Genomic DNA, 26,458 nt, shown 5'->3' on the forward strand with positions numbered 1-26,458 from the left:
TTGTTATTGATCTGAGCTAGTATCTCTGGGTCTGTGAGCCGTCGGACACATTTTTATTGATCTGAGCTAGTATCTCTGGGTCTGCGAGTCGTCCGACACTTATTTATTGATCTGAGCTAGTATCTCTGGGTCTGTGAGCCGTCGGACACATTTTTATTGATCTGAGCTAGTATCTCTGGGTCTGCGAGTCGTCGGACACTTATTTATTGATCTGAGCTAGTATCTCTGGGTCTGTGAGCCGTCGGACACTTATTTATTGATCTGAGCTAGTATCTTTGGGTCAGTGAGCCGTCAGACACATTTTTATTGATCTGAGCTAGTATCTCTGGGTCTGCGAGTCGTCCGACACATTTTTATTGATCTAAGCTAGTATCTCTGGGTCTGTGAGTCGTCGGACACATTTTTATTGATCTGAGCTCTAGTATCTCCGGGTCTGTGAGCCGTCGGACACATTTTTATTGATCTGAGCTAGTATCTCTGGGTCTGCGAGTCGTCCGACACTTATTTATTGATCTGAGCTAGTATCTCTGGGTCTGTGAGCCGTCGGACACATTTTTATTGATCTGAGCTCTAGTATCTCCGGGTCTGTGAGCCGTCGGACACATTTTTATTGATCTGAGCTCTAGTATCTCTGGGTCTGTGAGCCGTCGGACACATTTTTATTGATCTGAGCTAGTATCTCTGGGTCTGTAAGTCGTCGGACACATTTACCGATCAATACAATACGTTTATCTTCAACGGTTAGGTCGGTGGACGTTATTTTTAATTTAATTGCCCAGAATATGAAGTTAAAACTCAAAAAGACGTCTTAGTCCTTAAAGTATGAATATTGAATTTGACAGGACGAATTGGGACTAAACTACGATTATAAACGCCGAAGAAATAATTCGATTTCTTTGGAATACTCTAGAAGAGGGAATAACCAAAATAACGGTTGAAAAATTAGATCAAAGAACGTAGAAGCTGAACCGGTGAAGCAAAATTTTAATCTTCACTTCAATTTATATTGAAACCTTCTAATCTGTTGTTATGTTTTCGAATTTCATTAGCCTTATGCAATCGGCGATCCGTGCTCATTAATTCTTGTATTTATTGACCGTTTTGTTGCGCTTATATAAACACCGAATGCCGCATATTCCCTGATGAGAATGAGGATCACGTTTTTAAATTTTTCTTTATAATTTGTTGTTTATTATTAAATAATAAATAGTAATAACGTAAGATTCGATTTTATCGGAATATTGACCGGTCTATAGAGTTGATAGTTAATTGAACCACGATAGTAAAGTAGTTAAATGCTTTTTAACTGGTGATTAGTCATTATTGTTGAAAACTGATAGTTGTAGATGCTACGGGACGAAGCTCTATAAAACACATCGTCGGTTAACGCGTTTTACCATTTTGCATACGAAATTGACGCGGCGCGCAGCTAATTCCGTAAATTAGATTAATTAAAAATAATGAGATTATAAAATTACAAATAAGTTTGTTCCGGCAGCTTTATTATAGTAGTTTTAACTCATTTTCGTATCTCGTTGTTTTACTTGAAAATAAAAATGAAACGAACGGTCCTCCTCGTTTTAGTTGCGGTTTTTTTTGGTAGCGCGGCTGCGAACAACGTTAAATGGAGGCCTTGCAGTAAGTACTTCGATTTGTTACATAATTTATGCGATTCGAACGCGAAAAACAAAAATTTTCAATCTGAATTTGGGGGAAAATAAGTCGACATACGAGGGTTGTCTCAGAAGTACCTCGTCCAATAAAGAAAACGCAAAATTTCGGGGGAAAAAAACCTGGAGATGTCTTCCAACTCGAAACATTCAATGTTTAGATTGTGTACTTTCTAATACAATGGGATATTTCGTAAGTATCTACCGACATCTCCAGATTAGGCCAGGTACTTCTCGGACCAACCTCGTAATACAATTTTTCCGTATAATATTACGTTGGTTTTGTAAGATTTGCTTTTTGTCCGAAAAATATGGTATACAAATATATCAATTTTAAAACTGAGAGTATAGATGTTTTATAATCATATTTGATTATGATTTTCCTTGATTTTTGAACTTGAACTCGCGATTAACGTGACCTTTTCGATAAAATATTATAATAAAATCGAAATATCGCTTTAAAATTTGAAAGATTAAATAAAAACAAACCACTATCATAAATTTTGAGATCCAAATTATTACCACATTTCATTTACCCCGTATTCGATTACATTTTTATAATTTTATAACGATTTTTTTGTAAAATGATTCATATTAGATTTCAAATGTAAAATAGCATTGATAGTTCAATAGTTTGTAACCACATATTACAGTTCTATGGTTGATAGATGGATGAAGAAAGGAATTTAAAAAAAAACTTACAAATTTTCATTCCAAACCTATTTATATTGTTATAAAACTAAAATCGGTAAGTTTCAACTTTACTCAATAGCGGCAAAGTCTGGCAACGTTGTTAAAATATTATTTCGTACTATATCATTATTTGGGTTCGGTTCCATATGACGTTGGGTAAAATGATTGTATTCCGTTATTATCCCATTTTCACCTTATTACGTCCGAATTATTTTTTTGTTCTAACTCGAATTATAAATTGTATTAGTTCTAAATTAAATCGTACAATTATGTATTTTGTTATTTATTTCTTTTATTTTGTTTTATTGTTTTATTAAAATTCAAAAGCAGTTTTTGTCGAAACGAATTTGAAAATGATTTCGGAAACTATACAAAACTAACAAAACATTTTAATTTAATAATACTCTGTTTGGTGCCTAACAGAGATATAATTTCAGTAATTACATATCTGAATATATTATGTAGTATAAACTCATTTTCACAACTTTGTTTCAATGACAGCGGCAAATGTCAATATAATAGGCATGTGTACCAACAGTTAAATTCTAATATTCACTATAGAGATGCGTTTTGTGAGCCGTCTAACCTACACCATATTCAATCTAAAATTTTAGTTCTGTGGTGGTTTAGAGTAAATAAATCATCTACTCACCATCTAGATAACGTGTTAGTTCTACGAATGAGGTGTAGGAATATAAAAAGTTTCGGAACGGGTGAAGTTAGAAGTAGAATGAATTGCCAAAAGAATTTTTGTAAATATTATAGAAGTATGCTTAATAAATCGACTGGATGTTTTCTGATAGTGAAAAATCTCACTACCTACGTGTAAATCTCCCGTGTTAACATAAAAAAAAACGAACTTTATAGAGAATAAACCTGTTTAATAAATGGTAAATAAGTTTCATAAATTGTAGGGTTATCTGAAAGGTTATTAACCATATCTAAGTGTCAATGAGCTTATCAACCACATTTATTTATGTTTTCGAATCAAAGGTCAATGTTATGACCATCCGACAATATGGGAAGTTAATCAAAAATAGAAAAATGTACTATTTGTATACATTATTATATATATTAGCTTTTTAATGATAACCCATTGATAAATTGTAATAAATAAGAAATTAATATTTAGAACAAACCTGATAGGAAGTAATTGGAGTAATTGCATTAACGATTAAATAAAAATCTCTTAGACCCTTTATATGATTTTCTTGATAAATCATATAAAGATTTTAGATCTCTTTCAATCAACATTTCGTTTAAAAGCATACAATATTGAAGTTTCGACTACTAATTTTTTATAAAGACTGAAAGTATTAAATGCTTTTAAACGAAATTTTAATTGATCGAGACCTAAAATCAAGATAATTTATCAAGAAAACTATTCTACCTCAACTTAGAAGACACAAACTTACCTTAAAAACATTCTAAAATGCAAGTCACATCAATACGTAAAACACAACCCACAATTAAACTAAAAAAAAACTGAAACTTTAATATATTATTAATGAACATATTAAACAATAATTCAGGTTTCAAATAACATTTTATCGATAAAATTTATGAAAAATACATCAATAAATTAGTACTTGATGTATAAATCTATCGCGTGTCATCTGTCAAATCATACAATGTCATATTTAGTTGTGTCTACAATTGCTTTACCGTGAAAATAACATTTCTAAGTTAGATAATTTTCATTGAAATATATTTCGTATATCGATTTACATTCCTTTTTTTTTATAACATTTATTAATGTGACTGCATTATAAACGACGAAAATTAAATGATTATAACAATTTTATATAGGGTATATGGTATATTATCACCAGTTCGAATTTAAGTACTGTCATCAATCGCAGGTGATTCGCAGCTGTTATTAAAATTTTTTTATTTTTTTTTTGCAGATTCAACTGCTGGAATCGCTAAAAATGTTGTCGTTCACGGCTGCGACACCGAAATATGTCCGTTGAAAAGGGGCACAAACGCTTCTTTATCTATAACTTTTGAATCTCGTAAGTTGACAAACAAATATTTCATAGAAATCTTTGATAGTATCTCCTTTTTATTCAATTAGATATATATATTTTAAATAATTTTAGATAATCGAATATTTTCTGATATCGAAATAATAAATCGATTATTTTTTCGAAAATTCATAACAGACAATTCGACTTGACCATTCCCGCAACAATAAATTAATAATAGCCATATGTATTTAATATAATCGACCCGTTAAAATAGATTTTAAACATAAATCGGTAGATTATAATTTCGTCCGTGACCTTTTGGCATTTGACAACGATCTTAATTCAACAAAAACATAATCGAAATCAACGACACCTTAATTACAATCGAATTATATCAATTAGTGACAAGTGATGACTCAAACAGACTATTGGTTCGTTCGAACAACAGAAACGGCCGCTTTTACGGAATCGTGTTTGTGTAATGTCTGTATTAAAACCAGTGGAGTACTCAGAATTTTACACTGGGACGTCGGGATATAAGTCCACGGAACCCCCGGGGGATCTAGGAGGTAATCGTCCTCATCTGGAGCTGGAACTCTTCTCATATCAGCTTTCAGGCTGTCAGAGTAACCAATTCAAGCACTGGACTTAGTCTAGATCCCCCCGTTGGCACGCCATTGGGTAAAACATACTTATTAAACAAAAGAAGTTCCCGAAATGTTGAAATTCAACATGTGGCAACTTCCAGAACTTTTTATAAAAGTCAAAAATATTCTATTAAGAATGAGGAACGGTCATAGAACCTCGAAAATATCTGTTCACATCCGCATTATTCAAAATGTGGCTTCTAGCTCTTCATTTCTAATAAAATTTCACGATGAAAGCCATTCTGAAACAATACTGACCGATTAATTAAAAATTTTATAATACCTAACCTATTTTTCGATTATCCCTCGTAAATATGAGAATAATGAAAATATTTAGTGTTCAATACCTTAGGTGACATTCGTATTTACAGACGTAAATGCTGAAAAACTTACCGCCATTGTAATTGGAGAAATTCTAACGATTCCTTATAAATTTAATTTACCAAATCCAGATTCATGTCAAGGAGTGGGAATCGAGTGTCCAATTAAATCAGGAGAAACATACGTATACACGAATACTATTGAAGTGAAAACAAAGTATCCCAGGGTAAGTTTTTGTTAGTTATTGAATTTTATGGGTGTATGCATTGATGTTTTTGAGGTTATAAATTTTCATTTATATTCCTTTTGTAATGTATATTCGGCCTAACCAACTTCCAAGTATCTATGGGACACTTAACTATGATGTTGGTTCCCCATTAGGAATGGTGACATAATTCACACAAGAGGTTGCGTGGATTACATCCGTGCAATGTTGTCTTATTGTAAATAAGAAATTATCATACCAGAACACCACTTTTATTGTTATGTTATGATTATGCACTTTTCCATCTTAATATTTCTTTCCCATTTTTCAGCGTTTTTTCTTCTTTCTATTCAAATTTTGCTGAAGTTGAAGTTCAAGATGATATTTTTTCTAGGTAACTGTTGACATCTTGTGGAAACTCAAAGACGAAAATGAAGACATTGTTATGTGCGTGGTAATACCAGCAAGAATAGTTGCCGCCAACTGATTTTTTAAGTTGAAATTTTGATATAATACACTGAATAAATATTTATACATATTTCAGTAAATAAACTGTTTTTAGTAATATTTAAACAAAAAAGATCTTTTTTTACCAAATCCTTTTCCCATTTACAGGATAATTGATATTGAATATTTAAAATTTCTCGGGCTATATTTAAAACTTGCTAAAATCTTTTGATTTTGTGTCTTTACCATGGATACAATCACCCCTAGTGTAAATATCAATATTATTTCGATGATTTTCTTGAACCTGAAAACGTCGATTCAGATTTTTGAAAACATTAGCATCACATCATTCCAAATATCGACGAACGAACGAACATCAACGAAACTTGTTACTATTTATTACCGAGGTGAAAATAAAACTAGTAAAGTAAAAAATCTTTTTCCAAATGAAAAATGCAAGCAAAAATTATTAATTAAAATCATACAAATAAAAATTTCATACCTTAATTCATCACTGTTTACATTCAACAGCCATCTTGTAAAATCATTAAAGGTGTGTTTTCATGCAGCGGATAACTCAGCTGTTGTCGAACATTTGTTGACAGGCTAGAGATGATGTGGCTGTTATAATTTCGTAAGACACAATGAATAATCAACAAATTTATTATAATAGTTTATTAATTGAACCAATTGTTCATAATTATTATGAATCCTGCAAGTTTTCGACACTTTATATATCAAGCGACTTTCATTCGCGACTAATAACCTTCTGCGTGAAAGAAATCAAGCTTTAAAATCTATGTGGAAGAAGAGCGAGGTTAATAGAGACTAGGTTGCCCGATGCGTACGACACATGAAAGAATGAAATCGTTACGTCACAAAACTATCCGAAGAATAATCAGTATTGACGTTTGTGCTATTTATGAAATGAAAATCGTTTTTATATAGAAAATAATTTTTCTTTTTTCTGGAACGATTAGCATTAATGGAATATTAAAATATTTAAATCAGAGGGCAAACTTCACGCAGGTCTCGTTCAAGCTTATTCTCCCCTCTAGTAGACTAAGATATAGATACACAATTTTTACGTAAAGATGATAATGACATTTCTAGTAATTTTTATGTTCAACATGATAAATAATAAAAAAACTAGGCGTAAATACGATTAACGATTATTAAACAGTGAAATTAAATCTAGACAGTTGGTAACCATTCTCGATGTTGTCATTGTTTATTTACATTTTTTTGGTTACATCGTTTTAGTTTCATTTGGATTTTGATCCTTTTTTTTTAATGCATGTAAAACAAACAGTTTTTGTTCTTAATAATTATTGGATACTTGTGTAATATCTATATGTGTGAATACGATCAGCTGATGAGTTGTATGTAATGTGAAAAACAAGGTAAAATAAATGTTAACTATATTACAAGAATCAAAAACAAATTTACAAAGATATAAAAATATAGATTTCTTCCTTAAGTTATAAATCCAAAAAACTCTTTACAAATAGGCACTAAAAAGAATTAATATTTACAATTTTTAAAAGAAATAAGATATTTGTATACAAAAATTTCAATTACCATTTACATAGCTATACTTATAAAAATAAATAACAAAAGCTGACTAGCCCATTTATAGAAGAATTTACATAAAAAAAGTCTAGACATACTAAAAACATGAATCAATTAGTGAAAATTATCAACTCCAAACTATTTTATTCATCTTTATTATAAATTCTTCTGGTATAAACTTTCACAGTTTGAGAACTAATATCAGCAATCGATTTTTTTCAATATCACTATTAGTTCACTATAGTTTTACAGGAATGTTTATCCAAAACGAGTTATATTAAAATTGCTGTGAGCAATATTAAAATATGCATAAAATCGTGTATTTCATAGAAGTGTGACACAAAAGGTAGGCAAATATTTAATCAGCATGTTTTTCCCCACATATACTTTTTTGATAACCTTCTCGAAAATCTTTTTAACCAATATTAGATATTTTGGATGTAGGAAATAAAAATCGGGGCATAACCTACTGGAAAAATGTATGAAACTTTTATCACAATTTTTCAAAAAATTTAAATTGAAATCCTTGTTAATTGGTTAATTTCACGTTTTCGAATGCACAAAGGTCAATGAAATTTGATTACGGCAGCATGGATATAAAACCAGACAGTTGATAATTAAAAATAGAATAATCAATTTGAACCAATACTTTTGTATAAAATATTTCTTTAATTGAAAGATGAATTTATGGACACACTGTATATTATTATAAGGGGCTAATTTTACTGGAAGCCCAATATCAGTCAGTATTTATATTTACATCGTCTGACAATGAGAAAACAACGTGGATTTGAAGACATTTTGACCAGTTTCCTTGGAAAATTGATTTCAACTCTAAATTTGTAAAGCACAAATTTCATTTACACAGTGAGACAATAAATTAACGACCAACAATAAGAAAACAACGTGGATTTCAAGACATTTTCACTTATTTTCTTTAAAGATTGATTTTTAATCATTTTAACTTGAAATATTGTCTTTAAACTAAAAACAAAATAGAATGTTGTCTATGGTTTTAAGTAAATATGTGTAAGTCAAATTCTTTAAACCTCCCAAGCCAATCTTGTAGCTCCATTTTTTTTGTAAATTGCAATTTTATGATTAAATCGGTAAAATTATTATTGATGGCAAGAACTTATTAAAACTTTGTGGATATTGTATAAAAACATTCTTCTGAAGTATTTATTCGTTAAAAAATATGTCATTTGATTTTTTAAATTAAATGCAAACAATTAAATGCAACAAACTTGTGAAGTAAATATGAAGGTTTTTTTTTTCGTAATAACAATGGATACAAAATAATGAACTACTAGTTTGGATGTAAAGTTTGAATTCCTGGAACTGTTAGTTAAAACTCATACTGAATACTCAAGGTAGATAAAAAGGACAAGACACTGCAATTGTGGTATTGCAGTTGTAATATAGTTACACCCCTATTTAATCCACTTATTAAGCCAAAAATTATATAGAAAGTTCAAAATCTGCCCTTTTAGCACTGTAAATAACAACTTCAATATAAATCTAATCAAGGTGATAACTTTGATATTTCAGTGTCATAAATGGTGTATTATAACTTAATTTTTCACAAATATGCATTTATTAAGAAGTTATTGACCCCACAGTGAAAAAGGGACAAAGCATATCCCAAGTTTCAGTCTTACTTTCGGCTATCAAATAATTTAGTTTTATGTCCTAGGTAACTTTACATCGTCACTAGAGTCTTTGAATTTTAAAAGAAACATGAATACTTTTACCCCTTTAGCTGCCTCTTAGAAGTCTATATAGGTGATCAGAAAAGTCTTCGTAGACTTTAACACTTATTTCTGCATGATTATCTGATACCGGACTTGGCGGCCTCTGAATAAGATTATAATCGACAGTTTCTGTAAGCTGTTCACATTTTCTTTTAGATCTACAATCCTGGGACGTTTCTCCATTAGCTAATATCTGTCGAGCTTTGTATATAGGTTCATATTCTATTAGTTGTGCACGGAAACCTTCATTTGGGTCAACTGTAGCTCGTTTCGTTCTTACAAACTGCAAAGCTTCACTAAAAATTTTTATATTTCTATTTATTGTCAGAAACTGTCATACAACATTCCATTATAATGACAATTAATTGTAACACTGCAATCATATACAAGAAATTCAATTCTGTGATTGATACATATTCAAAATTCACAATTAAGCAAATAAAATTCATTTTTTAAGAATTATGGAGATAAGGCATTGAACAATTCACAACCCTCCATATAATCCTGACCTTGGTACCAGCAACTTTTCTTTTGTACAGGAATCTTGAGCTTTTAAGTGACAATTAGTTAAAAGTTAAAAGAACATGACCAACAAATGGTAGATCCGTTGTATAAGCATCTGAAGCTTTTTCTTAATGATTAGAGGTACAACAGTGATGAGCAGTTGAAAGAACCTTTCATTTCTTGGCACTTTGGGCACGAAGGACCTATCTGTAGACCTATGTGCTCAAAGGCCCCTTAGCCGCCCACAATATAACAATTTTTTGGCACAATGTACAAGCTTCTACATTCTAAGAACACTACATCAAAACATAGTTTGAAAGTAATAGATAATAGAATAGAAAAAAGAGAAGAAAAAGGGTGATACTTAAATTGATATGGGATCTTGAAAACTCCAAATTTATCTAAAAAAGTGCATAATTAATTAAATAACATATTACCTGGATGTCAGTCCAAATTTCTCCATTATGTAAGCCAACACAAGCGTGGCACTCCTGGAATTTCCTTGTTTGCTGTGAACCAAAACTTTGCAATTATTTGAAAGAGCTTCATCAATGAACTGTTTCACTTTTGGAAAAAACCTAATAATATTCTCTGTTACGTTATCAGCAATATTGAGAGTAAGATAAGCAAAAGTTGGATCATTTATTTGTGGTTTAATAACATTTGCTTCAACGTCTTGGCGAACACATATAACGTAATTAATACCGTTCTCTATTAGAATGGTTTTTTGTGCAGCAGTGAATGGGCCGAGATATACTCCTGGAATAATTTCTTGCATGGTTTTAGCAACATGGATTTGTCGAGATAAGTGGAAAGATCGTTGATTATATACCGATGTTATATTAGCCTAGAAATGTTGAATACCAGTTAAAGCATAGGTGAAATAACCAAGGAGAAACATCGCATCCCATTAAACGTATACTAACCTCATCTTGTAGGAAATTCTGCGGCGTAACATCGATCATCTTCTTACAAAACAAAAACTTTCAATAAAAATTTACATATGTATATATTTATAAATCTTAATGGTAGTATAAACCACTTATTCCTTAAAACCTATGAATTATCCATTAACCCAACCTTATCACCTTCCACCATTAATTTGACAAATCTTGACAGATGACATGTTAATGACGTTATTCTTAAGGTAGTGTCTATTCGTACGAAAGTCGGACGTCTATTTTTCCGAATGTCATATAATTTACTTTTATAAAATTTAAAGTTATTTGAACTAGAAAAATTTTTCTTCTTCAAATTTTAAACTACTAGATTATTTTGTGATGGATGATAGAATGAAATTTTGAAAAAAATATTTCATATCACAATTAATGTAGCACAATTAAACGTGAAGTTAGCCGAAAATTTAAAAAAATAAATGTTTGAAGCGAATGTTCATCATAGTGTTGATTTATAATTTGACAAAATTTTTCTGAGCATTAAGGACCAATTTTACAATCTAGGGTAAAACTGAAGATTAATCCAATGTATGGTTTCCACTCTAATTTATAATAAACAAATTGCTGTATTTTACAGGTCAGCAAACGCCATCTATAAAACGTGAAAAAAGGGTACCTGTAGTTTAAACTTCACTTGTAAAATTGGTCCTAAAAGCAGGAAGAAATATGACTGGTTGATAAGCTAGATATCTATGTCCACATAAGCTAAAAAAGAAGAACAATCATGGATTCAAAGAATACATGAAGTAGGGTTAAAACAAAATTATTTTTGAAAATTTTGTTGTAACTTTTTACATAAACGTGTAAAAGCAACAAAAAATAAATAAAAATGACTACATTACGACCATTCACTTGTGACGATATGTATAAATTCAATAACGTGTAAGTGGAAATAAAAATTTCGCTTATGATGTTTCTCAATCATTTTTTTGTAGAAATTTAGACCCTTTAACGGAAACTTACGGTCTTTCTTTTTATATGCAATATTTAGCGCATTGGCCAGAGTATTTCCAAGTTGCAGAATCACCGAGTGGAGAAATAATGGGTTACAGTAAGTTATTAGTTTTCAGATATTACTGTTACTTCTTATTACTATTTCAGTTATGGGAAAAGCTGAAGGTATCGGAGAAAATTGGCACGGACATGTTACAGCATTAACGGTATCTTCAGATTTCAGAAGATTAGGCTTGGCAGCTTCCCTAATGAACTTTTTAGAAGAAGTTTCTGAAAAGTTGGTTGGTCATTTGTTGTTGTTCTATTTTATTAAATCTTATTTGTTTTTAGAAAACGAGCTTATTTTGTGGATTTGTTTGTAAGAGTAAGCAACAAAGTTGCTATTAAAATGTATAATAACTTGGGGTATATTGTGTATAGGACAGTTTTGGAATACTACTCTGGTGATCCGGATGAAGATGCTTTTGGTGAGTTTTACATAGTTTTTGTGTTAAAAATAACTTAAGTTTTATAAAATTTGTTGCAGATATGCGAAAAGCTTGTTCTAGGGATGTCAATCAGAAATCGGTGATACCTTTGGCCCATCCAGTTAGACCTGAAGAAGTCGATTAACAGTTTACTAATTAATTTAATAAATTTTGATACAATAAATCTAAAAACTAATACAGACTTTTTATTATAATTCCTTCCATTTTTTATTAAATAATTCCATGTCTAAAGATCATTTTTCATATTATTTATTTGATGAATGCATTTCCTTTTTGTTTATACCTACCAAATAAATAAAACTGCAGTTGAATTGAGGTAGAGGTACTGATGTAAAGAGTGACCTCTGAAACACCTTGTTTTGTTTTTCAGAAATTCGACCATTATTACAAAAAAAAATGGAACGGCATGTTCTATATTTTCCTCAACTGCACTTTCAATTTACTTCTAAATGATTAATATTTACGAAATGTCTAGTCGTCCGTTAAACGGATGAATATCAAATTAGTCGTCCGATATTATTTATCTTCACTAAGAAACCCAACAAAGGCACGTTTCCAGGAAGGAATTTCGCATATCTTCTTGTAGCTATTCCACAATAAAACTGGATGAAATAAGTTCTCAAATCACCCGGAAAACAATAGCATTTATTTACCCCAAAGCGGACATTTTTAAATAGGCATCAGCTGATTTTGACAGCTATACTTCAAGTAGCCGTCATTTTCATTTTGCTGCACTATTTAACAAATTAAATAATCTGATTTAAAGAGATCATCTAAATGATAATGAATTAGTAATCATACAACATCGTTGATATTTATTTGAAGCTATATATGTGCGCTTCAATACATTTTAGTCATATTAATCATCTATAAATAGAACGCATTAGCGCCACCTGAAGATGTAAATCCAAACTACTTACTTGACAGTAACACATTTTCAATTTTATCTTTTTAACTTGAATATAGTCGTAATTACATATTTTGATGGTATAATATCACAAAAATAATGGAATTTCGAGATATGTAATGTTATTAATATAAAGATTCAAAAATACTATTGGGCATTTAGTTTTTTATTCAAGTAGAATTTAAACAAATCAGTTGTTAATAATACTGTATTTTTTTATTTATTTATAATAATAATCTTAACGACTTATTCACAATATTAAACATAAAATAAGTGCTGAATTCACTATTGTTTATATCCTATAGCCATTTTGAAAATGTTTGAAATCTTTAGGTGGATAAGATTGATGGACGATGGTAAAACAAAATATTTATTCTCAAACCTACAAACATAAATTATTTACTTTTGCTTTTATTTATGATTGCTGGTTCATCGTAGAAAATTAATTTGAATCATTTACGTGAACCGAGAATAGTTATATATATATATATATATATATATATATATATATATATATATATATATATATATAACTTGAATACAACTACAACAGATGGAAGCACCAGCGTTGGATAAAAAATAAGTCTTAATAGATTCAAATTTTTAAAAACAAACGAATACAATTTGATTTAATACTCTAATTATATAAAATTTATTAATATATAACAGGTTTTGCGAAAAATTAAGACGACTAAAACGGTATTAGATTTTATATTCAAGTACATACCAATGTGAGAAGTAGGCAATCAGTTTCATGTATATGCAACACATTATACACACAGAAGTTTCAGATAGCATAACTTGAAGTCGTGCGAATATTATTCCGCTAGTAGGTTAGAACAAGCCAAAGACTAATAAAATCATTCTGTAGATGAATATACTGCGTAGAAAATAATTTCAAACATTTTATTTGAATCATATGACGTGACTAACTACTGCTAATATATTTGATCTACCGTAAATATTAAAAAATTACATGAAAATACTTTTAGTACATTTCGATACATTTACTATATATTTATATATATAATTATCAAGTAACCAGAGTTGAACTGTAAAATCTCGCCGGTGACTGTGTGTATCCAGAAATCGATTTCTGGATGCGCGTATTATGCGGAAAAATAAGAAGCGTGCGCTGGAATTGTGTTTGTGGCATTCCACCAAAACTAAAAATCCCAGAATATAAATTTTAATATTGGCATTTACAATTAGTATCGTATGGTATACAGGTAAAAAAAATCGAGTATTTTAATCACGATACCTTCAATATATTGTTGTTTACCTGTTTATGTCAGCAAATTCTAATTGTTGTTAACTTATCAGTTATTTTCAAGTATTCAACAAAGTATTTATTTGTTATTAGTATACAAGCATAAAAACGTAAGTGTATGCTTTTCGTATTTATTTAAATAGTTTCAACGTTTTGGTTGACAGGACAGTGATTTTAGTGTCAATTTAGTTATTAACAAGATATACATCCAAGTAATTAAGAAGGTAAATTAAAATCAGTTAATAGTATTTTAAATTCATGACTGATGCTGATAATTTAGAAGAAGAGTTAAAAATTGATGAAGTATGATATGTATAAAGAACGTCGTGGGGGAGATCGGGTAAATTCTAGAAATATCCATAGACAAAACTGTACAAAAATGTTTTTAGAGGTATTGACATATGTCATGGGGGAGAGCCATTTTGTTTTTAGTTCGATCTAAATATCGTGAACCAAGATTTTTCTAGAAAAACAAACTGTTTGTTTACTTCATACAATTTCAACGATTTAAATTTATGTAATTAATCTTCAAATTATAAACTTTCATGAAATAAGTTTAATCACGAATTAATACGCTGTTTTTAAAATATTTTTTAAATGCTAGAAAAACATGGAAGTCGTTAGATTCTTTAATTGTGGTGGAATGAACTAAAACTCGTTCTAGGGAACAGAACGAAATGTAGCACGACGGGATGATGATTTTCTTTATGCGATAAAATAGGATTTGTAGTGATTTTTTAATATATAATTCGATAATTTATGTGTAATGTGTTTCATTTTTGTTATCTATTTAAGTGTAACTTGAAAGGATTGTGTTAAAATGAAGATATTTTAAGGCGAATGCATAGGAATTGCCGGTGAGTGAAATCTTGTTGTTTCATTCCAGTAAATAGGGTTCTAATAGAAAAATATCAAATATATTTGTTACATACAAATTTTTTAATAGATATTATTCATATAAATGATATAGATAAACATTCAAGTCTTAAATAACAAAATTTTTTTATAACACGAAAACTTATAGCAAATTTGGCCACCAAACAGTTATATTTTTATAAAAAAGTCGGTTATGGTCAAGGTCAAAAGTACTGATTTAAAAAATTTGCAGTTGCATTCCTTTAAATAAGAAGTACGAAGAATGTACGTTTCCAAAATAGATTTGACATTACGTTCTATTATAAATTGCTGAATTTAAAACATGCATCTGTTTTCTAGAAATTTCAAGCGTGCATCTGCATTTATTAAGAAGTTATAAATCTAAATGAATTGATTAGTCGTTGTTGTTAGCCACGGGGGTTGTGTTTCTTCACAAGGATTGTCCCATTTGGGGTAAAATAATCCATTAGCTAACATTTCATGGGTTGACAGAAACATGTCTTCAAGTATTATCATTATCAGAAGGTTTTTATTGATCAGATCAGATCACTTGATTGTCATAAGGAAATTTTACAATTTTTTGGACAAAACGATGCAATTTTCAAGCAAAAATTAAAAACTTTCAATATCTGAAACTTATTAATGTATTTGGCACATCTGAAAGTAGCTGATTGAATGATTTTTTGTTTAACAATTCACCTAACCTAACCTAACCTAACTAATGAGTCTCTCAGTTGAGTTGTGAAAGTGTCTGTGTTCCGAACAAACGGATTCTGGAATGAAAAGATGGGGGAGAGTTAAAATTTTGTATTTTTAAAAACCATATCTTGTTTCGAAAGCTGAATATGGTTTGCTCTATCACAAATCTATCCACAGGTCTAAGGAATTAGGGATTTAGAAGGAATTTCTGATTTTTTCTGATTATTTTGGTATTTTTGTGTCTTCTAGTTTGTTTTAGTAGTACCCCATCTCCAAAAATAGTATAACCTTCAACTTATATGATGGATAAACATAAGTAAGACGTTCTAAGTTGGTAGAAACATTTTTTAGATTGTTTATATCCAAATTCTTATTCTTTCTTATATATTTTAGTTGTAAATACATATAATTTTACATATTTATCTTAATATCGCTAGAATTCTTCATGTTAAACTTGTATTTATCATTTTACTGCGACGTATTAATGTATACGGGGTCTGGTTATTAAATAACGAGACCACGACTTTTGTCATGTGTAATTCATCATGTAAAATTTTTTTAACCGTTTATTTTTTATTTTAATTTATGAAAAAAACACATTCGTTTCAAACGGCTACTGTAGAAATACTCTAATAGTGATGAAAACGTGTTTTGGAACGTGCAGTCTCGTTATTTAACAGCCAGACCTCGTATTTAATTTAATCTGCCGTGACTACGCCTATGAAGGGTTTGCAAGCAGCTGCTACCTCTAAATTCATAACAAAAAGATCGTAGCACGTGTCAAATATTCATAGTAAAAAGAAAATAAGTATAATTAGTTTCTATATTAAATTTTTTACAAGAATCATATTTTGAAACTCATTTGGATACCTACTAATATTATTATTTATTTTAATAATAGTTTTATACTTTTTATAACTGAAGTAATGTTCGTTTCTTCTTCTTTTTTTTTTTTTCATCGTCACTCAACGTTAAAATATTTTTCTATACCTAAAAATATCCATTACGTCTTTCATTTCCTGATGTAATTGTTTCCATTTAGGAAAACGCAATCGAAAATAATCACTAATTTTGTAAACAATTTAGGGCCGCCCTCATTTCTCGTATAAACAAAAACGAAAATAGAATAAAATGTTACGGCTGCCGAAATAGATTTTTTTTGTATAGCGGGATAAGAAACACGGCATACCTTGTTTATTTGAATGGGAAGGAAACATCGATCGTAATCATTGCATCAGAAAGAAAAAATTGTATAAATTACATATTGAATACATTAGAATAAGAGATACTTTATTTAAAATACAATCTGTTCTCAAAACCTTGTCGTTAAGCCAACGCAATGAGGTAGAAATTATTCTAACCTTACTTTTATTAAAAACGATCTATCAAAAATTTTTCAATATATAATCGTAAGCAAAATTTATTGATGTTTGTCAATTTCTATGTATATCTATCAACTTTTATATGATATCTACCGATATTTAGCTATTTTTATGAACTTCTTTTTATATTTATCGATATATAAAACTTTTTATCAATGTCTATATAATTTCTGTCTAAACGGACGTGAACGGAATAGTTTGTACATGACAATTGACAGTATTAGAAACCAAAATAGAATTATTGACAGTATTGATCTGTACAATTATTGATATTTATGTTTATTGTTACAATTAAATATCTAAGAATGATATTTACATATGTGTTAATTAGAATTATATTCTTATTATCTCTGTTTTGGTACCTACGACACTGGAATAATAGTTTGTCCTTGACAACTGACAGTTGACAGTATTTGAAACAAAAATAGTATTATTGAAATTACTGATCTGTACGATTATTGATATTTATTTTTACTTTTAAATATTCTTCATCTTATTATCTCTGTTTTGGTACCTACGACACTGGAATTCACCCTATTAAAATCAACAGCTTTGAAGGGCTCGTGTGCTACGCGGCATGCTGTTTCACGTCTGAGTATCTCGCTTCTCGACCGTCAAACCTCAAATTTATATGCTTCTGTGTCTATTCCAATACACATGGCATACACGCCGTGTCCGGCTGCACACTTCAGATGTTTTCCTAAATTTGTTTTTAGCATCTATGAACCGCGAAAATACAGTTTCAAATCTACCGTTTTTATTTGGTTTTTTTAGTTTGACGTTTACTGTCATGAATTTCCATTGACCCCGTCATATTTGTGTATAGTGTTTTGATCTGTGAAAAATATTTTTGTGCATGGAATATACCCAGTGCGCGAAATGTTGAAGAAATAGTTACCAGTGGTTTTAAGGTATTTATTTATCTTAAATATTTTTTACTTTTCGTTTTATTAACGTATTCGTTTTAGTAACTTTTCAAGCTCCATTTTGACATATTCTTCTTCGTTTATATATTTGTTTATATGGTTGTTTTTGCTTTTCTATTCAGATTTATATAGTTTTTATGGTTATTTAGTTTACTGTTAGTTATTTTTATATTTATGCTTAAAAATATTCATCAAATTTCTTCATGTTTTCGATTTTTTTTATCATTTGAAGCTAATCCACTTTTTAACCGCTTTTAAAAAGTATTTCCTTTAATATTTGGATAACGATATCTGGGATATTTTATATTTGTTATCGCCCTGTATCTACTACAAACAGTGGGAAATCGAAATGTTGTCTAGACCTTTGTACCCTACACTTATGATTACATTCCATCCCCCAACTTTCATTTATAGGTCTTTTCTAGATAAAAATCAATAAGTCTGTCGGATTATATATCACGAAAACAGACGCTCTTTCATTTTAAGGTTTTGTTTTTGGATCAAATATCTAGTAAAAGCAGAATATAGCCTTAGTTTTTATTTTTAACATACCTGAAACGTTTATAATCGACGAAACAGTCCACAAAATAATTTCGTATTACCGGAAATTGATTGATTTAACAACGAATGTCACAAATCTATCGAAACGAGTTCAAACTTGCACGAATCGAGTTTCTAATTCCGTCCGTATTCACTATGTACTCCAGATCTAGCACTCGGTGACTTTTTCCTGTTCTTGGACTTGCTGGACAAAAATTTGGTATGTCCGTTATAATAAATTGTATTCCAAATATTTCTTAAGAGCTTTTCAGTGTTATATATCGTGATACACTCTATGTAATGGTATATAAACGTCATTAAATTTCCAACATAAAAGCCCTTTTCATATTTTTTTGCTCTAATGCACTTGAAAAGTTTTTTTTTTATGTCTACCATGTCGTTTCATAAATATTACAGTTGATGTTAATTAAATCGATCATTAAAACTTGAGTTTGAATTACGACAGTTATTGCTTTCTTCCTGTCAGTTTTAAAAATGCATTGATCGAAAAAAATAATAATTTTTCTTATATGAATTTATTGAAATTAGCATCGATATTGACGTTAAATGGTTTTCAAGGTCGTGATTGTGTGACTGAAATATTTCTTCGGTTTGCAAACTATGAATAAACATGAATATAAATAGTAACTGGTCACGGGTTTTCGAAATTTTGGAAGTTGTAACTCAAAAAAATTTCGAAACGCGAATAACTCGAAAATTAAGAGGAATTCGAAAAAAACTGCTCGTACAAAAAATGTAGAATACAAAATTCTCTACAAAAAAGGTTCCCAGTCATTTTTTCGTCGGAGCTACTATTTTTGAGTAAATCTCCCTCAACGCTGACAGCCGGAGAATCTGCTTGAGGACCACTTTGTAGAGAATTTTGTACTCTACATTTTTTGTTCCAACACCTTTTTTCGAATTCCTCGTAGTTTTCGAGTTACTCGCGATTCAAAATAATTTTAAGTGTATAAACCCATTTTGTGGTGCAAATTTTGAGGTTAGGAACAAATACCTGGGATACTTTTTTGTAGATAATTTTGTACTCTACATTTTTTGTTCCAACACTTTTTTTCGAATTCCTCGTAGTTTTCGAGTTACTCGCGATTCAAAATATTTTTGAGTGTATAAACCCATTTTGTGGTGCAAATTTTGAGGTTAGGAACAAATACCTGGGATACTTTTTTGTAGATAATTTTGTACTCTACATTTTTTGCTCCAGCACTTTTTTTCGAATTCCTCATAGTTTTCGAGTTATTCGCGTTTCAAAATATTTTTAAGTGTATAAACCCATTTTGTGGTGCAAATTTTGAGGTTAGGAACAAATACCTGGGATACTTTTTTGTAGATAATTTTGTACTCTACATTTTTTGTTCCAACACTTTTTTTCGAATTCCTCGTAGTTTTCGAGTTACTCGCGATTCAAAATATTTTTGAGTGTATAAACCCATTTTGTGGTGCAAATTTTGAGGTTAGGAATAAATACCTAGGATACTTTTTTGTAGATAATTTTGTACTCTACATTTTTTGTTCCAACACTTTTTTTCGAATTCCTCGTAGTTTTCGAGTTATTCGCGTTTCAAAATATTTTTAAGTGTATAAACCCATTTTGTGGTGCAAATTTTGAGGTTAGGAACAAATACCTGGGATACTTTTTTGTAGATAATTTTGTACCCTACATTTTTTGCTCCAGCACTTTTTTTCGAATTCCTCGTAGTTTTCGAGTTATTCGCGTTTCAAAATATTTTTGAGTGTATAAACCCATTTTGTGGTGCAAATTTTGATGTTAGGAATAAATACCTAGGATACTTTTTTGTAGATAATTTTGTACTCTACATTTTTTGTTCCAACACTTTTTTTCGAATTCCTCATAGTTTTCGAGTTATTCGCGTTTCAAAATATTTTTGAGTGTATAAACCCATTTTGTGGTGCAAATTTTGAGGTTAGGAACAAATACCTGGGATACTTTTTTGTAGATAATTTTGTACTCTACATTTTTTGTTCCAACACTTTTTTTCGAATTCCTCGTAGTTTTCGAGTTACTCGCGATTCAAAATATTTTTAAGTGTATAAACCCATTTTGTGGTGCAAATTTTGAGGTTAGGAACAAATACCTGGGATACTTTTTTGTAGATAATTTTGTACTCTACATTTTTTGTTCCAACACTTTTTTTCGAATTCCTCGTAGTTTTCGAGTTACTCGCGATTCAAAATATTTTTGAGTGTATAAACCCATTTTGTGGTGCAAATTTTGAGGTTAGGAATAAATACCTAGGATACTTTTTTGTAGATAATTTTGTACTCTACATTTTTTGTTCCAACACTTTTTTTCGAATTCCTCGTAGTTTTCGAGTTATTCGCGTTTCAAAATATTTTTGAGTGTATAAACCCATTTTGTGGTGCAAATTTTGAGGTTAGGAACAAATACCTGGGATACTTTTTTGTAGATAATTTTGTACTCTACATTTTTTGTTCCAACACTTTTTTTCGAATTCCTCGTAGTTTCCGAGTTACTCGCGATTCAAAATATTTTTAAGTGTATAAACCCATTTTGTGGTGCAAATTTTGAGGTTAGGAACAAATACCTGGGATACTTTTTTGTAGATAATTTTGTACTCTACATTTTTTGTTCCAACACTTTTTTTCGAATTCCTCATAGTTTTCGAGTTACTCGCGATTCAAAATATTTTTGAGTGTATAAACCCATTTTGTGGTGCAAATTTTGATGTTAGGAATAAATACCTAGGATACTTTTTTGTAGATAATTTTGTACTCTACATTTTTTGTTCCAACACTTTTTTTCGAATTCCTCATAGTTTTCGAGTTATTCGCGTTTCAAAATATTTTTGAGTGTATAAACCCATTTTGTGGTGCAAATTTTGAGGTTAGGACTAAATACCTAGGATACTTTTTTGTAGATAATTTTGTACTCTACATTTTTTGTTCCAACACTTTTTTTCGAATTGCTCATAGTTTTCGAGTTACTCGCGATTCAAAATATTTTTGAGTGTATAAACCCATTTTGTGGTGCAAATTTTGAGGTTAGGAATAAATACCTAGGATACTTTTTTGTAGATAATTTTGTACTCTACATTTTTTGTTCCAACACTTTTTTTCGAATTCCTCGTAGTTTTCGAGTTATTCGCGTTTCAAAATATTTTTAAGTGTATAAACCCATTTTGTGGTGCAAATTTTGAGGTTAGGAACAAATACCTGGGATACTTTTTTGTAGATAATTTTGTACCCTACATTTTTTGCTCCAGCACTTTTTTTCGAATTCCTCGTAGTTTTCGAGTTATTCGCGTTTCAAAATATTTTTAAGTGTATAAACCCATTTTGTGGTGCAAATTTTGAGGTTAGGAACAAATACCTGGGATACTTTTTTGTAGATAATTTTGTACCCTACATTTTTTGCTCCAGCACTTTTTTTCGAATTCCTCGTAGTTTTCGAGTTATTCGCGTTTCAAAATATTTTTAAGTGTATAAACCCATTTTGTGGTGCAGATTTTGAGGTTAGGAACAAATACCTGGGATACTTTTTTGTAGATAATTTTGTACTCTACATTTTTTGTTCCAACACTTTTTTTCGAATTCCTCGTAGTTTTCGAGTTACTCGCGATTCAAAATATTTTTGAGTGTATAAACCCATTTTGTGGTGCAAATTTTGAGGTTAGGAATAAATACCTAGGATACTTTTTTGTAGATAATTTTGTACTCTACAATTTTTGTTCCAACACTTTTTTTCGAATTCCTCGTAGTTTTCGAGTTATTCGCGTTTCAAAATATTTTTGAGTGTATAAACCCATTTTGTGGTGCAAATTTTGAGGTTAGGAACAAATACCTGGGATACTTTTTTGTAGATAATTTTGTACTCTACATTTTTTGTTCCAACACTTTTTTTCGAATTCCTCGTAGTTTCCGAGTTACTCGCGATTCAAAATATTTTTAAGTGTATAAACCCATTTTGTGGTGCAAATTTTGAGGTTAGGAACAAATACCTGGGATACTTTTTTGTAGATAATTTTGTACTCTACATTTTTTGTTCCAACACTTTTTTTCGAATTCCTCATAGTTTTCGAGTTACTCGCGATTCAAAATATTTTTGAGTGTATAAACCCATTTTGTGGTGCAAATTTTGATGTTAGGAATAAATACCTAGGATACTTTTTTGTAGATAATTTTGTACTCTACATTTTTTGTTCCAACACTTTTTTTCGAATTCCTCATAGTTTTCGAGTTATTCGCGTTTCAAAATATTTTTGAGTGTATAAACCCATTTTGTGGTGCAAATTTTAGGAACAAATACCTGGGATACTTTTTTGTAGATAATTTTGTACTCTACATTTTTTGTTCCAACACTTTTTTTCGAATTCCTCATAGTTTTCGAGTTACTCGCGATTCAAAATATTTTTGAGTGTATAAACCCATTTTGTGGTGCAAATTTTGAGGTTAGGAATAAATACCTAGGATACTTTTTTGTAGATAATTTTGTACTCTACATTTTTTGTTCCAACACTTTTTTTCGAATTCCTCATAGTTTTCGAGTTATTCGTGTTTCAAAATATTTTTAAGTGTATAAACCCATTTTGTGGTGCAAATTTTGAGGTTAGGAACAAATACCTGGGATACTTTTTTGTAGATAATTTTGTACTCTACATTTTTTGTTCCAACACTTTTTTTCGAATTCCTCGTAGTTTTCGAGTTACTCGCGATTCAAAATATTTTTAAGTGTATAAACCCATTTTGTGGTGCAAATTTTGAGGTTAGGAACAAATACCTGGGATACTTTTTTGTAGATAATTTTGTACTCTACATTTTTTGTTCCAACACTTTTTTTCGAATTCCTCATAGTTTTCGATTTATTCGCGATTCAAATTTTTTTTGAGCATCAAGTCCCAAAATTTCGAAAATCGGTGCTCGTAACTTCGTTAAGAATTGCTAGACTTATTCAGTATCCCAGAATCTATAAAATCAAAACCGTCCAATTTAATTTAAGGTTTCAGCTCAAAATCGCCTAATTTGACTGTACTATAATAAAATGATTATTATTATAGTAGTGACGTAAACAGTTATTAGAAAATTATATATTCGTTTATTTATATTACTCTTTTTATTCGCGGGGTGAATTAATAAACACTATCTCTCAAGTTTTTAATTTATTTACACACTATATAATGCACTTAACTTACAATAATTTACTCATAAACAGATAATTTCTGCGATTACATCTACTAATTTCATTTTTTCATTTTTTTCACTACGACTGTTTATTTAAAACCAAGCTAACTGCACTACACTATGTAGTTATATATCTATCCCAAAAGAATTCTTTAAAGTTAGAACAAAAAGTAACGAAACAAATAAATAAATAGACCTTCGTGGAAATTATTCAAAAGAAATAATGTAAATAAACCGCTTGCTACAAAAAATTGTTTACAGTCAAACATCAAACGAATTCCGCCATAAGCGCCTCCGCCAAATATTGTAGTTGAACAGGACATTTCTCTATTCGAATTTTTTTAATTTCAAATTTGGGAACACGAAATATTGAAAAAAGAAATAAAACTAAAAAAAGACTTTCAATCACTAATTCAAATTAGAAATAATAACGAGAGCAGGACATGTATGACATGAATATTTTAAATTTTGAATTTACAAACAATAGGCTTCGAAGGTGTGCCGTTTGTGTAAGGGTTTAACTATCACCTTGCATTACCGACAACAAAGGGTGGATTTAGATTATACAATCTATTGTTCAACAATTCAAAAATTATAACAAAAATGTGTACAATAAATCAATTCCAATACATTATTATTTTTTTTAATTTAAATTCCCCGTCGTCGGCCATTTTAACAATAGTTGTAAGATCAGCGGTGCAATGACCTTGGGGAAATATATGTCAAAATAGAAGAAAGAGAAACCGTCGAAAAGTAACAGAAAAATTTAAAGCGAATTAGTCAAGACTTATTGCCAGAATGGTACGGCAGAAAATTGTTAGAATAGTGGTGGAGGAAGGAGACGTGGTTGTTGAGATCACGCGACCTTCAATATTCCAACTCATTATCACATTAAAAAAAATGTATTGCACTATTTTTCAAACGCTCCGATAATAATGGAATTTAAATTGAAATAAATTCAATATTCTCGTAGAAATCCAATCTAAATGACAATCATTGTTGACGCACCTTGTTTCTCTTCCTGGAAGTAAATGCTTATTGTAATTCGATGAGAACCAGATTAAATAAGAAATTTGTTGATGTGCTACTGTCTCGCACAAGTGAAATTAATCGAACGACCGTCTAAATAATTCATTTTAATTTCACGATAAAAACCACTTGAACTTTTTTTTTTATTCGCATAAATAAACGACGAATATGGTAAAGATTTCGGACGTGAATTAAATTAATGTACGACCATTACCGGATTTATTTACGTTTACCTACTTTTAAGAGTTCAACGATTGATGTTTATTTTATTTATACTGTGTTTGAGGCTTTGTTTTATAATCATTCATTCGTATTGAAGTTAATTATTGATGATATTTATTTCAATTAGAGAATATTTTATTTATAATTATTTATTATTACCTTCATTAATTCTTCACTTTTCTGTTGTTTGTTTGTGAATAAATTCGCTATCTCGCCACACTTGTTGATGACACTGCGATTTTTCAATGACTAATAGATTTCAGCTTAGAACTAGACAGGGTATTGAAAACATTTCGATGAAGTAAAAGTCTAGTATAAAACATTCAGGGAAATGTAAAATTCCGTCTCTAATGTATGTCTACGACGAAGAAGTAGAGAATGAAATAAAAAAAAGTAGTTATATTGATGTTTTTGATACGTTTTTATTAGTTTTACCTGTATTTATAAACTTACATGTAGCTATTGGTTCTAAAAATCAAGTACGAGATTTATAAAAAAGAAGAGAATGTACATCACTTGTCGTTTGTCAATAGATGGAGGGAAGTATTGAATGTTGTTATTGTTATACGTAGTTAAAATAAAAGTGTAAAAATAAGTTTACATTTCCTTTAAATGAATAAAAAAAAGTTACAATTCAGAAGTGGGATCAGTGTGAGATCGCCGATTGAATTTCAGTGTGTTGTAATCAAATAAATAATGAGTAACCAGGAGTATGAAGTAGATGAACTGCAGACAAGCAACACTTTTAGAAAGTATTAAGTAGAAATGATCGATATCAATCAATATATTTTCAAATATATTATACAAGATGAAAAGATCGAGAGTCAAGGTAAAATAATACAGTTTAAAAACACGCTATTGCTAATAATTATACTAAGAAAAAAATCATTCTTGACTTGAGAAAAAAATTAATGATTTAGATGTAGTAATTTTTTTCTTATACAAAGAATTTTTTTTTATTTTTCATTACTGGAAGAGGTAATCGTTTTTTACTGATTTGAAAAAAATTTTTATATTTAGTAAACGATTTAAGGCTCACAAATATTTAAGCCTGAAAGACAAGATGAACCTTGGAAAACTTGAAAGAAAAAGTTAATTATTGATAAAAGATAATACTTAAAACTCGGTTTTAACAGTTTTTTAGATTCTAAAAACCAAAAAAAAAATGGTTTGAGAGGGATCTAGGGAAGTCTGATTGGCGGTAAATTTGATCTTTGGTATATGTAGAATGCATCCAAATAACTAATT

At 29.9% G+C, this 26,458-nt stretch overlaps 4 protein-coding genes across 8 annotated transcripts in view; 3 read left to right on the forward strand and 1 right to left on the reverse strand.

The window, feature by feature from the left end:
• The first annotated feature begins 1,267 nt into the window (after nt 1–1,267).
• On the forward strand, nt 1,268–6,086 carry LOC130447202 (NPC intracellular cholesterol transporter 2-like). The gene is made up of 4 exons (XM_056783885.1): nt 1,268–1,638; nt 4,271–4,378; nt 5,352–5,527; nt 5,901–6,086. The coding sequence occupies exons 1-4, from the start codon at nt 1,557–1,559 to the stop codon at nt 5,991–5,993; spliced, it is 459 nt and encodes a 152-aa protein (XP_056639863.1). The 5' UTR covers nt 1,268–1,556; the 3' UTR covers nt 5,994–6,086.
• A 1,073-nt stretch (nt 6,087–7,159) lies between these two features.
• On the reverse strand, nt 7,160–10,915 carry LOC130448334 (serine/threonine/tyrosine-interacting protein-like). The gene is made up of 3 exons (XM_056785640.1): nt 10,710–10,915; nt 10,221–10,630; nt 7,160–9,575 (listed from the first exon to the last, which is right to left on the reverse strand). The coding sequence occupies exons 1-3, from the start codon at nt 10,746–10,748 to the stop codon at nt 9,284–9,286; spliced, it is 741 nt and encodes a 246-aa protein (XP_056641618.1). The 5' UTR covers nt 10,749–10,915; the 3' UTR covers nt 7,160–9,283.
• On the forward strand, nt 7,174–12,356 carry LOC130448335 (N-alpha-acetyltransferase 20). Its single transcript, XM_056785641.1, has 6 exons — nt 7,174–7,356; nt 11,317–11,621; nt 11,675–11,790; nt 11,841–11,970; nt 12,024–12,160; nt 12,220–12,356. Exons 2-6 carry the CDS (start codon nt 11,569–11,571, stop codon nt 12,303–12,305), a joined length of 522 nt encoding a protein of 173 aa, XP_056641619.1. The 5' UTR covers nt 7,174–7,356; nt 11,317–11,568; the 3' UTR covers nt 12,306–12,356.
• Nucleotides 12,357–14,538: 2,182 nt separating this feature from the next.
• The window catches only part of LOC130447782 (disheveled-associated activator of morphogenesis 1), an 80,140-nt gene continuing 68,220 nt past the window's right edge, over nt 14,539–26,458 (forward strand). For 2 of the 5 annotated variants that reach the window (XM_056784788.1, XM_056784792.1), the window contains exon 1: nt 25,736–26,039. In XM_056784788.1, coding sequence (XP_056640766.1) covers nt 26,019–26,039 — 21 coding nt within the window. In that variant the 5' untranslated portion in view covers nt 25,736–26,018. Of the gene's footprint in view, nt 14,583–14,968; nt 15,216–25,735; nt 26,040–26,458 lie in introns of those variants that run through there. The other 3 variants (XM_056784794.1, XM_056784793.1, XM_056784795.1) reach the window with 3 other exon arrangements.

This window comes from Diorhabda sublineata, chromosome 8 (assembly GCF_026230105.1).
Source record: "Diorhabda sublineata isolate icDioSubl1.1 chromosome 8, icDioSubl1.1, whole genome shotgun sequence".
NCBI lineage: Eukaryota > Metazoa > Arthropoda > Insecta > Coleoptera > Chrysomelidae > Diorhabda > Diorhabda sublineata.